The 18,534-nt window shown below is 28.4% G+C and overlaps 1 protein-coding gene and 1 non-coding gene across 6 annotated transcripts in view; one reads left to right on the top strand and one right to left on the bottom strand.

Annotated features, from left to right (window-relative positions):
* The window catches only part of LOC113377986 (rho GTPase-activating protein 7), a 794,747-nt gene that overhangs the window by 672,470 nt on the left and 103,743 nt on the right, over positions 1 to 18,534 (bottom strand). For 4 of the 5 annotated variants that reach the window (XM_026618466.1, XM_026618470.1, XM_026618468.1 and 1 more), the window contains exon 2: positions 14,806 to 14,988. In XM_026618466.1, coding sequence (XP_026474251.1) covers positions 14,806 to 14,952 — 147 coding nt within the window. In that variant the 5' untranslated portion in view covers positions 14,953 to 14,988. The remainder of the gene's footprint in view (positions 1 to 14,805; positions 14,989 to 18,534) is intronic. The other variant, XM_026618467.1, reaches the window with a different exon arrangement.
* Trnap-agg lies at positions 5,173 to 5,244 on the top strand. The gene has a single exon. It is a non-coding gene; the product is annotated as a tRNA-Pro (tRNA).

Raw genomic sequence — 18,534 nt, 5'->3', positions numbered from 1 at the left:
TTTATTAGAAATTTGCATACGCATAATAAATCTTACTAATTTCATAAGCGATGTCGATTAATTATCTTAAGATTTTTTTTCTATAACCGTTCAATGACAAATGATCAATACTGACCACGACAAGTGTTTGGACCATCGATATCGGATTGACTGTTTTATTTTTTGGAAAGCAAAAATGAAATGGAAGAACTATGGGAATCACATTCGTAATATAAGAAAGGTTGTCAAACTTTTATTTTATACATTTGTAATGTTTTTAACTTGCCAAATAACTAGTGGTGTATGGCATCGTGCCTTAAGGCAAATTGCTGGAACTTCCCGTTCCGTAACGACATGTTCGAGGAATATTAAATGTTTTCAAATAGATTTTTATAAATACTGTAACATTGTCGAATATTTATAAGAATTGCAAAGAAACTAAATATATATTAGAACTTTAGTCATAAGTAAAATTAAAATTTTAATTATTTTCGATATACAAAAAAAAATTTTAAAAATTAAAATTTGAAAAAAAAAAATTAATTGAAAAAAAATTGAAACAAATTTTAGTCCCCAGAAGCAATTATTTTGTTAAAACAAGCAGAAAGTTCTTAGAATCATTCAAATCGGACGCTTAGTTCTCTCAAAAACTGCAATTGTTTGCACATTTAGCTCTGTATCTTCAAAATGGCTGGACCTGTCTTTGCCAAAAACTAATCACCTCTTCAATCTTTACAAATTGAATGTTTCTAGAACATTCAAATTGGATACTCCGTTCTCTTAAAAACTCGATTTGTATTTTCTGCACTCTTTGCTCTGTATCTCCGTAACGGCTGGACATTTCATTACGCTACGGGAAGTTCCAGCAATTTGCCTTAAGGAACGATGCCACACACTACTAGTTTGTTTTTGATTAGTGTATGTGAAAATTCCACCACATATGTAGGTGTAAATATAAATTAAATCAAATCTACTTTTTATTAAATGAATTACCGCGACCTTTCGTCTCAGAAACTTGGAATCTAGAACCGGTTGTCCAGCACTCTTCTGGGTGTCTTGTACATAATAATTTCGGATGACAGCCGTATCTTCTCAAATATTCATTTTGATAAGAAAATCAACTTCTTACTTCAAATATACCGATGCAACGCTGTTTCACGCTTTTGATCATTAAATTAAAAATACCATGAGATTGAACATTACTAAGGGAATAAAATAAATTGTATATAAACATTGTAAGCAGAAGTTTTGATTGTATTCGTGGTAAAAATAAGGAATGTATATAAATACTAATTGTTAATAATATGATAAAGGATCTTGCTTGTTCCCAAAATGTATTCAACATTTTGATTTTCTTTACGTCAACATACTGATAAGCCAATCAAATTATCGGTAGATATTATAAATTTATATAGGGTATGACGAGGCACTAAGGTCCATCTTGACATTAAGTAATTATACTGTCTAAACCACAAAAACTATTCATCATAAAAATATAACAAGTATCGAACACAAAACTATTGTACTACGTTTAGTAAAATTCCCAGTTATTTTATAATTATGGAAATATGTTTCTTATTTTTCTAAAATTTGTCATCTGTCCCTTTTTATCCCACGGGCGGGGTAAAATGAAGCAATGAGGGTGCAAACAGATCCTATGTCCTATTTTTAATTTTAAAAGTATTTTACGAAATAATAGCTGCAATATTCAACCAATGCAAGATATAAATTTCATGAGAACATTTTTTATAACTATAATACCGTACATAACACCTTGATCTAGTAGAGTGGAATAACTATTAATTAATTTATTTCTTGTAAAATTTTACTTGCTATTTTATATTTACTATTTTTTATTCTTTACGCCTTTTCCAGGGTGAAACTTCAGTTGATCCTTTTTTTCCCGTCCACATGTAAACTATTATAGAGTTTATAAAAAAACACCTGTTAAATCTAACTCAAAATTAACAATACATATTATAAACAAATAAACAACACATACTTAAAAAAATATGATGGTCTCGTAAACTAAACAACAGTGCTTATAACCAAAAAAATACACAAAAAATACTTTTGTTATGGATTTTCAAACATTGCTATTTATCTCCTGACTGAACAATGCTTGATTGAGGCTGGCTGATTACTCATATTTTTATAATATTTGAACACATTTTTTTATAAACATAAACATAAAATAAGAAAGCTAAAATAATGTAGAGAAAAATTAATTAAATATATTGAAGTAGATAAATTTCTATTGCTTATTATATTTTGAGAGATTAGTAGGTATTTCTCAAAGTTAAAATGTTTTTAGGTCTTTATAAATTTGCTACATTATAAGACAAATTTAAATAACTATATGTAATAAGAGTAAAGTAGTATAAAAATTTATAATTGATATTATGTAAATATAATTAAAACACTTGTGTCGAATAAATTTGGTTTCAAAACATCAACCACGCACTAATAATGCAGCAATAGTGAAATATATAAAAAAAACATATTGATCATTTAATTATTATTATTTATTATTTGTATTTAGTTATTTAATTATTTTTCTGAGATTTATTTAATGCTTAACCAAATTAATCTAAGAGAGTCCATTAATCACGTGAGCGAGTTTTTAAGGACGCCCCCTAAGTATGTTTAGTGTACCAATACTGTTAAATTAAAAAAAAATATTTTAAAAAAGATAATACAATTGATATTATGAATATAATACATGTACTTATGACTTATATGTGTACATAAACATACATACTTGTATATAATGAATAATACCATGTGTGACGAGTACAAAAGGCACAACTATGTGTCACTAAACTTGTCAATTTTCATTTGATGCAACTGCCTTGAAGATTATAAATATATGTACTCAATTACAAGATTCGTCTGTCTGTACGATGATTAAATCAGATACTAGAAATATATGAATTCATATAATTTTAATACGGGCATTCTATTACCGAAAGCAATACGACATGTTTTATCCATTAAACTTATCGGCGATTCAATGATTAATGGTAAAACTTATAGTGCTAAGTAGTTTATATGTCGGATGATAGAGCTTTTGGATTTATAATACAATGTAATTGTCAGAGATTTATTTACTGCTCCAAAGGTATCGAACTCAATCCTTAATGAGATATAAATTGATATAATACGCATTAAATTCATAATTGATTGGATCATACTCCAAATTAAGTAATCCATTAAATGATATTAAGCAAGAGCTTTTAGTGGTTATTCATTCATTCATATAATTACTTGTTTGTTATTTCTAAAACAATATAAATATAGGACAAAATTATTTTGAAGTATGAAAATGTGAATTTTCGAAAATGTCTTGTATGCATTGGAAACCTTCGCCAATATAACAAACATTACAATCATTGCAATCTACTTTAAAAACTGACGTATTGATAAACATTTAATTTTAAAACGGTAAAAGATGAACTAAAATTATTGTCAAAAAAAAAATTAAAAGCTAAGAAAAACGCTTCTTTAAAGAATAAAAAAAAATAATAAAAAAATAATTCACATATATTTATTAAGAACAAGGGAAGAACTATTCAAAATAGAACGAATTATTATGAAAAAGTGCAAAATTTATAAAAATGATTGATATTATTTTATAAATGATATAATCTATTTTTCACCATTCCATTCTTAATATAAATATAAATATTATAAATAATGTAATAAATAATTATCAAGAATTGAACGTATTAAATCTATATTTTTATTCCAAAAAATCTTATTTATTAAACTGCTCTATAAATTATTTCAATAATTATAAAATTTTTGAAGAACGATAATGAGAGAACAAATAACTTTTATACATCTACATGACCAAGTTTTTTTATCAGCAATAAATAAAATTAAAATTATTTTTTAATAATTTTTATCTTAAACTAATAAGTTTATTGCCGAAACACAATAGAATGTCGTCATATCTATAATATATGAAAAATTGAACAAGAAATTTAGCCAAAACAGAATACTCTAAAAATTTAAATCAGCTAAAGGAAAATAGACAAAAAAAACATCTTAGTATAAAATTTATCAAAACAAAAAGACGTATTATAAAAAATGATTTTTAAATATATTTAACTTCAAATAAATCAATATAGATGGGTGGGTTAGAAGTCATTCCAACAATCAGGAAAAGCATCTAAAACCAAATTTCACGGTGCATTATCAAGAAGAAAATAAGAATCAGAACTTTTAATTAAAGTCTAAAAAGTTTTTAACTAAAATAGTGACTTTAAAAAGAATTGTGGACTATTTGTATAAGAAATGAGAGGCCTAATTGGTAAATTTTATTGGTTTATATACATTAAGAAGACAATATAGAATTTATTTATTAACTTCCCATAGGTAAGCAAAAAAATCGAAAATATTTTTTTTATATATCTTCACATTTCAGGGCCTTCTAAACATTGACTGTGAATGACCGATTTGAATTATTCAAAAAGCATTCGATTCCTATTGACTAGGAGACGTGAGTACTAGTTTTTTGAAGATGCCCGTTTTGAGATCGGATTATTTAATTTGAAAGATTAAAAAAAAAAACATTTTTCTTGTATTGACAAAATGAAGGACTGATTGAAATTTTGGGAAGACAGGTCCAGCAGTTTCGGATATTAGACATATGACATCAAATTATCAGATATTTTATAGAGATTATAATAATAAGTACAAATTTTGTTTACACTTATATAGGTTCCGTACCGAGATTTATAATGTTTAATCGTTAGACTGCAACGCGCTTTGATATTTCTTTCACTAAAATAATTTACACAATGCTTTGACAAAAAATTTAAATTGTCAAATAAAAATTTAAATTACAAAAAATCTAATTATTCAAAAATAGCCCAACTTTTTCAACAATTTCAAAATTCTCAAAAATTAAATTTTTCCAAAGATTTAAAAAAAATTAAATTTTTAAAAAATTTAAATTGCACTACGGGAAGTTCCGGCAATTTGGCTGAAGACACGATGCCATTTATCACTTTGCAATCAAAATATTGTTAATAAAATTGTTATTGTTAAAACATTTACAGTTTTTAAAAATTTAATTGCACTACGAGAAGTACCAGCAATTTGCCTGAAGACACAATAACATGCATCACTAGTTGACAATAAAAAAAAAGTGAAATCTACTTTTGGAAATAACGCTGCAGTGAGCATGGCTCGTTGGTCTAGGGGTATGATTTCCGCTTAGGGTGCGGGAGGTCCCGGGTTCAAATCCCGGACGAGCCCAATAATATTTTTTATTTTTTTTGAATAAACTAATGGACTTATTATACTATTATTAATTATATCCAATAGTGAATCTTACTTATTTACATGTTTAATATATAGAAACACAGCAAAATGTATATTTCCAATATGACATGAATATATTCCAAAATTGAACTAGCTATCAAAATCGGTAACTGTGTAAGTGTAAATTCATAGTACATATATAACCGTATATGGATATATTCGATAACATAAATCACATTCGAAGAAGGGTTTCGTGATATAGCTATACATATATTATATATTACCTATATACCGGTGTGGAGTTCTTATAAGTTGAGAGTATGTTCACGAAAGTGAAATCACACATGGCCGCGGAAGGCCGTCGCGGGTACGGCATCGCACGCGCCTTTCACTAGGTCATTGGAACACGCGCGGAAGAATCGCGTACGGCGATAACTTTTGGCCTGGAATCGACGCAGGTACAAACAAATGGCTTATGGCTTATGGCTTATGGCTTATGGCTTATGGCTTATGGCTTATGGCTTATGGCTTATCTCGACGTACTGGATTGTATAATAATAATAATGAGTGTTTTCTGCGAAGTCATTTGTTAAGAATTGGAAAAAGTAAAACACTAATAAGAAGAACTCGAGCGTAGCTTATCTCGGAATTTTAAACTTGGCATAATAGTAGATTTTATGCCCACACTGACCGAGGTAAAATATTAAAGGATTATGAAAATCAGTAAAAGTAAAACTCTAATGAGGAGAACTCGAGCGTAGCTTGTATCGAATTTTGATTAAACTTGGCATAATGGTAGATTTTATGTCCAAACTGACTGAGGTAAAATATTAAATGCCTATGAAAAGCGGTTTGATTATAAAAATAATTAAATTTTGTATTTTAGCAGCGTGCAGTATATATAGCTTACAACGCTGTCTTGTGAATGTAGCAACTTTGCGTAGTGGTAGCGTTACGGAATGCTGATTTTTGTACCCGCATTTGGGTTCAAACCAGGCTCAAGTTTCTTATTATTTTCATTCTATATTTATAGACTCGCCCGTAGGTAAGCGGTTTAAAAGCGACGGGACTTGTTTCAGAGGTCCCGGGTTCGATACTCACTTCGAGCAGCCTGTTGTCAGGCAACAGTGACAACGATTTTCACTTGAAAATATAAATAGCAATATGTTTCCAAGTGAAAATAGCCCTTGCCCGGCATTGCTGCGCCAATAAAATGTCAGCCCTATTAGATTAATTCTAATAACAAAAATCATCAAATATGGATGGATTAACCATTAGGTTACCATCTAAAAAATACGAATTAAGGAGAAGTTTCAGCCCGACAGCTCATAGGACGTGAGGTTCTGATTGCTGTTAAAAAAATATTCAAAAAACTATATACCCGTCAATACGAATCAAAATTTTTTGAATCATTCTAATCGGATGCCCGAATCTTGCAAAAACCAATGTTCCGCTTTTTGTACTTATTGCTCCGTATCTCCAAAACGGCTTGACCTGTATTTGCCAAAAACTAATCAGCACGTCTTCCTATCAATAGGAATCTAATTTTTGAATCATTTAAATCGGTTAATCCGTGCTCCAAAAATCGTGGACAAAAATTGTATCAGCACATACATATATATACACACACACATACACATAAATTTTTCTAAGGTATGCGAAAATATTCAGAAACTTCTGAAACGCAAAGATATGCAAACATTTCATTTTCGATTTTTGGACGATTACTATAACTTACCCTCCGGGAAGTTAATTAGTTAAAGTTTTCAATTATTTTTATATTTTTTGCTAAATATTTAAAAAAACAGAGAGAGAAAATGTTAGACAAATTGTATAGTGATAAAAATATATTAAACCTTATAATATTATAAACTATAGAGTATTAAAACTATAGAATATTATAAATTATAAAATATAGAAAAATATTATAAAACTATAGAATATTATATGAATTTATAAAAGAATCTGAATTAGTAATTTAATTTTGATAAACTAGTTAGATAATAATTTAGTTTTGTAAGATATATTGTATATGACTAAATGTGTAAAATGAGGTCAAATAAAAATTAATAAAGAAATATATATATTTCATAATAAAGTCCCCTTTAACACCTGTAACTATTTATTTCCATATTACTTATGAAACTTAAATCCATATAAAATTAAAGTGGCACCAGAAACATTATAATTTCATTATTTACAACAATGATAGGGATGATAAAATATAATTTATTTGCATATAAAAACTATTTTAAAATTTCAAATAACTTTGAATTGATACTCATTGTAAAAACAAAAAATACATGAAAATAATTGCAGGTTTTATATTAAAAATGCCTGATGGCATTGCAAATACATAGCATTTTGACAGTTTTTACAACAAATTTATATGAAGATTGGACTGAAATATATAGTTGCCTATCTAATAGAGAATTGGACCCGTAATACAAATAGATGTAAATATTGAATAAATATAAAAGTTATAAATATTCATTATTAATTAGACCTATTAATTTTGGACAAACGGTTACTAAAAATTACACACAAATTATCTAATGCTACCACTATTTACATCAGGCTCATCACATAACCAGGAAAATGGAAGATACAATTTATTTTTTGCAATTAAATGTAAAAACTTATTTCAGTGTCAATATTATTTTAGATTTAATTGTGCTTATTATACAGTGATTAAATAATGCTTAATTCCTTTATCTCTATAGTGAAAATTCTTAATAATTCTTTAGAATCGCGTGTTTTCAAGCCATGAGTTTGTTTTTGTTATTTGTTTGATCATCTTAAGTAATTAAATCAATTGTTGATAAAATATAAACAAATAAATCTACGAACTACGTACTGTGATGCAGTTATACATTATGCACATCAGAATTCTGCAAGAGAAATTGAATCTTTTTAAAAATTAAAATATTTGGTACTGGAATTTCCTGTAATTTGCCTTGGCGCAATGACACCAGTTTGCATATAATTATTTTGAATTTTGACATTTATTAGACGACTTCCCGCACATGTCCAAAAACAAATTACCAATAATAAATTTTCAAAAAATATACAGATACTTTAATTAGATTTACAAAAGTAAAACAAAAAAAAAGTGCAAACATTTAAAACCGGCTTTCTGAAAAATATCTGTAAAAGAGTCTTTGTTTTAAGTCCTATCAGTAAAACACTTCCACTTTGAAAAAGGAGGGTAAAAACAGGATCATTGAACATCTACTACAAAATCACAAAAGACGTTTTAAGTCTACTTATGAACACAGGTTAAGTCCTATTTACTTCTGAACACTACTAGAAAGCAACCAAAACGATCAACCCAAACGACCAAAGACTATTTTCTCTTAAAATCTTGAATATATCGCTACTGCTTGATATCAGGTTGTCCGAGGCGTGTATTGAGAATGGAACTTGCTGCTGTAGACCACTAACAAACCACATACAACTTATAACTGCATAAAACCACAGAACATATTTCAATGATTAGGTACTACCGTTGGAGTCGGTTTGTCAAACACACAACATTTATTAGTCAAGAGTCGACAAAAAATAAATAAAAAAAGACATGTTAATTATAATTCTAGGTCATACGTATTAGCTATTATAGTTGAATTGCATTATTCGTTAAAAAAACGGTTTCTGTGAGCAGCATTTAAAGTTGGAATACATTTTGTATCGTGACAACTCAATTATCAACTTGTCCCATACCAGAATACCGATAGTAGTTTGTCGTATTATTTATTTAAGCAAGTAATACATTTGTCATATTTTTTACGAATTTTATGAACGCGCCAAATGTCATGTGACAATGGGCTTGAAACCAAAGACGATCAACACCAGTAATCTCCAAACATACATGACATATATGTAAATATAAATAAATTAAAACAAAAGTTGCTGTAGATAAACACTACTAACATATGGCAGTTCATAAGCTGGCTTTTATAGCCAAAATAATTTACATTATGTACACTAATAAATTAATATAATTATTTCATATTACTTTATAGTATTTCTCTGAAATATTTAATTGTGCGCTATTAACTGTTGCCATAGATGTTGATACAATTAGTTGGGCAGGGTTTTACATGATCCATAGTAATTTATGCATATATATATATATATATATATACATATATACTAGCTGACCCAGCAAACGTTGTTTTGCCATCAAAAATATTTTGCGGCTTTGCAGAAGTTCTTATAATATACATGATATATTAATAATAATGTTATATTTTTATTATACAAATTTCTTTACATTTCGATAATTAATTCCATCGCATCATAGTGTTTTTTTTTATTTTAATTTTATTTATGTCAAATAGTGAAATATATTTTTTAATTAATAAATAAATTAGATTTTAGTCTGAATCAACGCAGTACCATTATCTAAATATATAATTTCTTATATAAATATCAGATTTTTTACTTTTACATTTAATTTAAAAATATTGAATGTCAATTTCATAAATCGAAATTTGGTCGAAATTTATTATATGATATAATTTATATCTATAATTTGATTAGCAATATTGCCTATAACATAACTTGGAATAATTAATTCATTTGTTTCTTATTGAAGTCGTTAAAAATTCATTTTTCTATCAAAATTTTGTTTATGATCGATGTTAAGTTCAATACGTCGCTTTTTTATTATGATCTATAATGTTTTAATCAGTACTAAAAATATATTGAATTTATCCATTGTTGCTATTATTCTGAAATACTGCAATTAACTTGATCTAACAAAAAGTGGCAAGAAATTGTTGTATGTGAAATAACCTTTAAATTTGATCAATCGATCCACATTACACAAATTGTATAGTTGACATAAAATACCTAACTGTCGACAATTTGGGAGTTTAAATATTATTTAAAACTTTAAATAATATATTATTTGCAAATAATACTTTACATAAAACACTTTTCATAACAGGTGCATAATTATGCATTCCTAAAATTACTTCAAGCACTTTATTAAAAATCTTTTAAATAACTCTTAAAATTGCAGACTGCATCATTGCTTAAAAACAATAAACCAATGTAAACAGTGAATTAATTCGAAAAAGTAAAGAAATTCACATAAGGTCGTCTTTTAACCTTAAAATATATGGTTCTCTAAAAACATTTAGTAAAAACCTTCACAATTATTTTTTCGTATCTTTGTTTTCATGTCTAGCACAAATTTTATCCTAAAAGCATAAAGATGTATCATTTACAATTTTTCCGACCATGAGTATGATGCCTAATTTTCCCTTTATGATAAACATCATAAATTATAAGTAATTCGACAGTCATGAATTGCAGCTGCGTATTCTAATTTGTTTTCTCATATAGAACAAAAGTGTTTGTCATTGCTAGCTTATTACTTTCATTACTTTGTTGCAATTGTTCGTTAATTTTACGAGTTAATAAAGCTGATCGAGAGATCCGAATTACTAGATAGATGCATCATTATTATATGTACTCATAAAAGAAATGAAGTAATGCATCAGAATAGGAATGCGCTCTGAACACAAAAAATATAAAGATCATAAATCTACATTGTACTCTATATACAAATTCAAAAAGATACGATGATTTGTGTATATTTTCATATAAATATACCCTGAATAAAAAAAAAAATAATTGTCAAAAAATAGAGATATTCTTAATATTTACTATCAAATGCAAACATTTTGCAAACAAAAATTTAATAAACAACCATTTCCATTAAAATTAATTCAATTGTTCCAATGATGGGGCAAATCTATGGATCAACTCAAGAAACTTTGCCGAGAAAACCAAAGCTTGTAAGCGCGAAAATTTCCATTGAAGTTCTTTATCCATATATTTGCACGTTTAATAAAATTTCATGTTCATTTGTCTGAAAATCTAAAATGTGAAAAAGGTCTCTTTCATTATAATAACTAGAAATACTTCTTTTGGCCTACAACCGGAAGACTTCTATGTACCTTAGTACATGTGTAATATTGGTATACGAACAAAAGTTAGTCGAGAAATATAGTTAGTTTAGCTGGAAAATTCGTAGTGTTCAGTTCATTTCAATACGTAAAAATGCCGAATTATCTAAAAGGTAAGCGAAGTAATGAAGTAATATTGCACAAAATAACACTAAAAAAGACGTTATCAGGGCAATCAGTTTACTGATAAAGCAGGTGAAAAAATTGACGCCAGTACAAGTCATAATGAAAGTGCCAGTGGTCAAGATCATGTAGACGTAGATTTAGCTCCATTACTTGGTGAAGAAATGAAACATCATCTTTCACCAATTTATGAAGATTTGTCCAAAGATGATTTACTTGAACAATGCCTTGGTGATCATACGAAGAACGCGAATGAAAGCTTCAACGCGACAATTTGGCGACTATAGTCGGATTATCACCAAAACACCCACATTGTGGATAAGGGTAGTTGAAATTTCACCATATATTGCAGCTAGGATATTTATTGAAGGTTTTAGTTCAATATTAAGAATAATGAACCTTCTGAATTTAACTGTTGGTACTTATGCTAAAGCATATGCTGATAATACTGATGAGGCGCGAATAGCTTGACAGGGTCGTAGGAGCCTTCCACAAATAAAAGATGCTGGTACAGCTCACAAACAACAACAACTTACAGATAATCAGCTTTTTGAAGATAAGGAATTACTATTGTATGGACCTGATATTGCAGATTAATCAGTAAGTAACTAAAACTGGTCATTTTCCTTTACTAAATCTTTAAACGCGATTATCTCAAAACTGTGTGTTCAAAAACTGTGTTCGTGTTGTAGCTCAAAAAGTTATGTATCGATTTGTCTGAAATTGGGTGAGGCCTTTCTCTATATTATTATCGGGAGGATAAACCTAAATCCTTAGATCTTTCACGTTTATAAAGTATTTTCTAGAGCCCAAAATGTCAAAAAAATAGCCAAAAATTCAGATTTTTTTTTCAAAGGCTTGTTTTTCATTGACTTTTATACTTTTTTTTCAATTTTATAGGTTTATCCTTCGCATTGATATGTTCTCAAAAGAAAACATTAAAAATTTTTTTTTTCAGATCGACGGTTGATGAGTGAGAAATGCAGCAGTTTTGGACCTCGCGCCAGAGGCAGTCCACAAAAAGTTATGCTGAGCCGCCATTTTGAAATAAATTTTTTTTTTAAATATTTTTTTGTATTCTAAAAGGGTTAAATAAAGTTATGTCAAAGTTTAAAAACAATAAAATTATTCCATCACGTTTAAAAATATTTTTAAAATATGACCTATTTTCATGCGTCTATATGGACTTTTGCATGGTTATAAGGTTGAAAGTAAAAATGATTATTTTTTAAATATTATAGACCAATAAGAAAGCTACATTCTGAGTATCGACTATACTAAATCCATGTAAAGTTTCACCAAATTCCCAGACACAGAGTAAACATGCGATTCTTGTAAGATGATATTTAATAAATATATGAAAAAAACTTATTGAAAGATTAGCTGGCTGGAAATTCACCTATAATCCATAGAAATATAATTGCAAAGTACTCCAAATGTAGAAAATTATTGACCCACCCTATTATTCATATAACATTACAAATAACTTTCATATTTTCAAATTCATATTTTTTTCGTAAATATTAATTTCCTTCAAATTAGTTTCGATCTTCAATTTCATATTAGTCATCAACCGATTATACATATTGTACAAATTAAAGTATATCTTATCACAAATTCTGGGTGTACCACATTCTCTACATATTATTTAATTCTGTGACGATAATGTTTTTACAATATGAACCTCAAAAAACATTTAGATCAGTTATGAAATTTTTATCACTTAGTAAATATGTATCTAATAGTGAATCGCAGTCTAACAATTGAAATATCTGCCATTCCTATAATACCGTAAACTGTAATAGTTTTCAAACATTTATCTTGGTTGAATAGATATGTACTTAAATAACTGTGATTTTATGTACTTGAATAATAACAGTTTGACAAATATATATATATATATATATATATATATATATATATATATAACATAAATCTTTATCGTAAAAATAGTTAACCTTCACATATTTGATAAGTTTTTCTTGTAAGTAAATATCATCGCAAATTGCTATAGAATAGTATCATACTACTGATTAATCGAGTTAAGTTTGGTACAAATATTTAGAAGGCATAAATCGTAAACATGCAAAATAATCACAAAATTTAAAAAATTACCGCTAGCAAATCAATATTACGAATTGCCAAAAAGTATAGTTTACGACATGAAATTTAAACTTTTAAATAATCTAAAATAGATAGTTCAAACAATTTTTTTTTGAAATAATACAGCAAGAACACAAGAACACCATGTTGGATGTATAAAATTTTTGCCAATTTAGAAAAAATGTAAATTATCAAATTTAATACTATTTTGATACCTCGAATTTATTTCTGTCATCACAGTGAATAAGTAGTTAAGTCAATTTTGATTATTTGGCGAGGATTGGATTTAAAGTTTGAGTACTCTTCTAAAATCCTTTATTTGAAATTAATAGATTAAATTTATATTAAAAGGGCAAGTACGGATAAAATGACATGATGTTTTGTTTTTTAATGGTATTTATTTACTTAATGATAATATAACCAGTTTCAATAGTTTTTACTCATCTTTGGTTTATTCACTACCAGTAACATAGTCTTTAATTAAATAGGAGTTAAAATAATATATCTACTAAGGAAAAATGCAATTAATTTCAAAACCCATTATGTCCATATAGTGGGCAAAATGACATATAAGGAATAAAGGCATACCGAGCTGCTAATTTTTAAAAAGCCTGTTCACAAATAAATTCTTCAGCGCTCTCTAGATAATGAATGTGCCCAAATAGAACATATCATAAATTGTAACCAACCTTGGCCGAGCTCAGAATAGGAAAATAGGTCTTTACAATGAACCCCTGTTTTTTACAGTAGTGCAAAAAATGAAAGACAATCACCTGAAACAGGTTCAATTTTCTGTTTTCTTAGCCTCGAATAAACTACCCTATAGTTCTTGCAAAATAATACTGTATTATTTTGTCCATTGTATAAGTTGTCCGAATGATAACAAAAATATATAAATAATCTAAATTTCATCAAACACCTAATGATTGCAATAAAATCACTGGTACTGGCTTCATTGATCTGAATAGAAACATATAGTTACAAACAACAGTCAATAAGGCCTCAAAAACATGAGAAAACCACCCTTGAAATAAACATTTGAAGGTGCGTACACGTTTAAACGTACCCGTATCCAAGGCTGGGACAATGACGCTCAACCTCTGACAGGATTGTGATTATGGCTTTCGTCGCCTGATATAATCGCGAAAATATTACTAAAACTACCCAATTTTCAAATACATAATACCACTGTATCACTTTATTCATATATGCCATTTTGTCCGCACTTCTTCCTCCACATTATAGTCAAAATTTGACTTAACCACTTATTCACTGGTATGACAGAATTATTGAATAACATTATTCAATTTTATTATAGCAAACCATATATAACTTTATTATTATCACCTACCTGTACTTTCTCAAGGTAAAGTTCGAAGTCGCGGTATGGATCCTCACCGCGAGCGGACGCCGCGGTTTCGGCGACCGGAACAGCGGTATCCGCGCCGCCGGCGGACATCGCCTCTGTCGTATCGGTGATCGGCGGATCAATCGTCATCTGTCCTCTATTATCAGGCTATCGATCCATTGCCTTCTGAAAGAGAATAAATAAATTAGTATATCGTTTCATAAAGTAGATGGGGGGGAGGTACATATAGTATAGTGATATCATTTTCTTAAGTAGATGGAAGGGGGAGCAGGTAATTATTGTAACAGAGTAAGTAGTAATAGGTGTTTTTCAATAGAATCAAATAATATAACTATAATAACTAACAATATAATAAACAATATTTTTTGCCTAGATTGGTAAATTCAACTATTAACTAGTAACTATTGTATCACAAGCCAAACCAGTATACAAAAGTGTGCAGGTTCTTCATTTTTGTCGGGCAATATGAAATTGTACTATCATATGGTTTCGTTATCATTATCGACTAATTGCAAATGTTATACCTATATCTTATCAACTTCCCGTTAATATGGTAAGTTATTGTAATCGTCCAAAAATCGAAAAAAAATGTTCATAGATCTTGACGTTTCAGCGGTTTCTGAACATTTTAGCATACAATGTGTGATACAATTTTTCGTCGACGATTTCTGCAATCGATTTCTGTTGATAGGGAGACAATTAGTTTTTCGGAAAGGTCGATACAGCCGTTTTGGAGATACAAAACAAAGAGTGCAGAAAATTGAAATTAAGTTTTAATTAATAGAGAACAGAGCATCCGACTCGAATAATTCAAGAAACATCCAATTCGTTATAATGGGGAAAAGTTTTGATTAGTTTTTGAAAATGGCAGGTCTAACCGTTTTGGAGATACGGAGACAAATCTTCAAAAAAATGATAGTTTTTAAGAGAACAAAGCATCCGAACAATTTATACATTTCATTAATAAATATTAAATAGTTATCTTGATCAATGTAAAAAATTCACACCTGCTATTAGTTGCAACAAGATCTTGGGATAAGTTGTAACATATTACATTATGCCCCAAGTTATGATCTAAATAATTACTTTTGTCAGTAAACAAACCAACTCCGAGTTGCTCCAATGTACAAAAAACTTTGTTGCCATTGAAGATTAGACCATTTTGATCTTGGTGGGCAAATATACCAAGAAAAACTTATGCAAATAGCTACAAAAAGAATGTAGCAGTATTAATGGATACTCATGAGAAAGAAGATTTACAAAAGCTATATGAGGAAAAGTAGGAAAAAAAATAAAAACAACATTATGAAATTAGAGTAAAAACTAAATGAAAAGCAAAGGTTAAGGCCAAAGGTAGATGCACAGTAATAAAAATGGAATGAACTGAACTAAAAAAATATTTTATGTTCAGAGTCAGAATTTGAATCAAAAGAATGATATTGATTGGTTTGTGATAAAGCTTATACACAAATAAAGTATATTCTGTAGAGTGTATTATTTGTAAGATATGGGCACATTTAGAATACTATGTTACATAAAAATGTGATACACTTTATATTTTTTATTTTTTCTATTTTAATATTTTTAACAGCGATTTTAAATCTATTTCTTTTATCTTCTAATCTTACTTTCTTCGAGAGTGCAACCTAGTGGTTAACGACACTTTTTTTGCTATTTTATATATACTATGTATTCGATATGTGTATCTAATATGTCGACTTGCATGTAACGCCTGTAAAAGACTTAACATTTTACTTTACAATATATTTGAGATCTATAACCTCAAGTGAAAACTTGATATCGTACTGCTTGATATCAAGCTTGTTCGAGACTGGGATCGATAACGGAACTAGTACACGCTAACTATATTTCCAAGTAAAAACCGATGTCACTACTGCTTGACATCGGGATGTACAAGTCCTTAGCTTTAACCACTAATCCAAGCTAATAAATCTAAGGTTCAGAATAAAAGGTTTAACAGGAATAACTAACAAAATGTATCAACATATGCAACAAGTCACGCAATGTCGAACGAACATCAGTCATTAAATATATCGTAATACAAGATTTTTATAATCATAAATATATGTATTTATGTATAGCTAATATCTGTATAAGTTGATATGCAATTTATAATCATTAAATATATTTTGCTTTTATTCTATAATCTCGTATCATTAGTGTAATTGCGGATACCTATCGCATTTACAAACATGTGTCTAGAATCAGATCTGAGATTTGAGCGATGATGAATTTTATAACTGGATAACGTATAATTTAATAATACTTTAACGAGGGAATCAAATGTGATAACCATAATAAATCATACTAACGTAAGTTTGTTGGGATATTTTAACTGGTTTTCATTTTATGATTAGTTTAATGATGCATTAGTATCAGCTCAAACACACACACACACATGTATATATATATATATATATATATATATATATTGTTAAAATAATAATAATATTAATTATTTCTTTAAAAACTGTGTTTTATTATTTTTATATTACCTCATCGTTCACACAACTCATTTGGCACATCCTTATACATTTAAAAAATAAAATAATTATCTGCTTTTATATATATATATATATATATATATATATATATATATATCAAGCACCTTATATTTACAGTTATTTTTAATTTTGCAATAAATTTCTTTTTAATGCGATCAATGGATGCGACGTCAATAAATAATATCAGTATCAAAGGAACGTGATCTCTGAATTATCATTTCGAACAATCGAACAATGTATGTACTAATTCCAACGTGAAATGTTACAAAAGAAAATGATACCGAAATAAAATAAAAAATGCAATGGGATTCGAGAAACACCATACATCATCAGTTGAGTACTAATATGGATAATTCTTTATTTTATAATATTTCCTAAAAATAAGATGTTTTGTGAAAGATATGGAAGAATTTATATATTTTAGTAAATTAATTTTATGCTTTTATTATATGGATAACGGTTTAACTCTCTGCCATGTGTGGACACATGGTTGTGAGTTCGAACCCCCGCTCTGGATAACCTGCATCATGCAGCAGTGATATGAATTTTCACTTAAAATATAGATCAAAAATATGTTTCCAATTGAAAACAGCCCAGTTCGGGCACTGTGGTGTGGAATGGCAATGGAAAATTTTTCATACTGTTCCTCCCTGAATCGAGTTGGAGTTTAACTCAGCTTACAGGCCTGCCTTATAGCGGTACAACACCCATTATTTATTATTTTGTATATATTATATACAACGCGGTGAGAGCGTAACGTGTAATATGGAAACCGCGCTATAAAAAACTCGAATTTCAGCAAACCAGCTTAATTCGTAGCGCGATGTAAGACAATCGCCAGATTACTGCTATATGGGAATCGCGTTGTAAGTAAATAAAAATAGTACAATTTGCATAATTTGTACCGCGTTTATATAGAGACCCATAAATACAAAAGACATAATAAATTATAAATTGTTTCTATTGAAGCAAAGAGTTCATATAAATTTATGGCTAAAATATAAATTATTTTCAACTTCCCTTATTTTTAGGGCAATTTTAGTTTTAATCGCAAAAAATACTATATAATAATATTATATATTTTTACGTTTCAAAGGTTTCTGAATATTTTGGCATACTTTAGAAAAAATGAATCTATGTGTGTGTGCGGATACAAATTTTCGTCGACAATTTCGGGAACACGGGA

Source organism: Ctenocephalides felis, unplaced genomic scaffold, assembly GCF_003426905.1.
Source record: "Ctenocephalides felis isolate EL2017-DRISC unplaced genomic scaffold, ASM342690v1 CF-g0.4_SCAFFOLD_01886, whole genome shotgun sequence".
Classification (NCBI taxonomy): domain Eukaryota; kingdom Metazoa; phylum Arthropoda; class Insecta; order Siphonaptera; family Pulicidae; genus Ctenocephalides; species Ctenocephalides felis.
The sequence above is the reverse complement of the archived record's forward strand: the minus strand, read 5'-3'. Positions and strand labels throughout refer to the sequence as shown.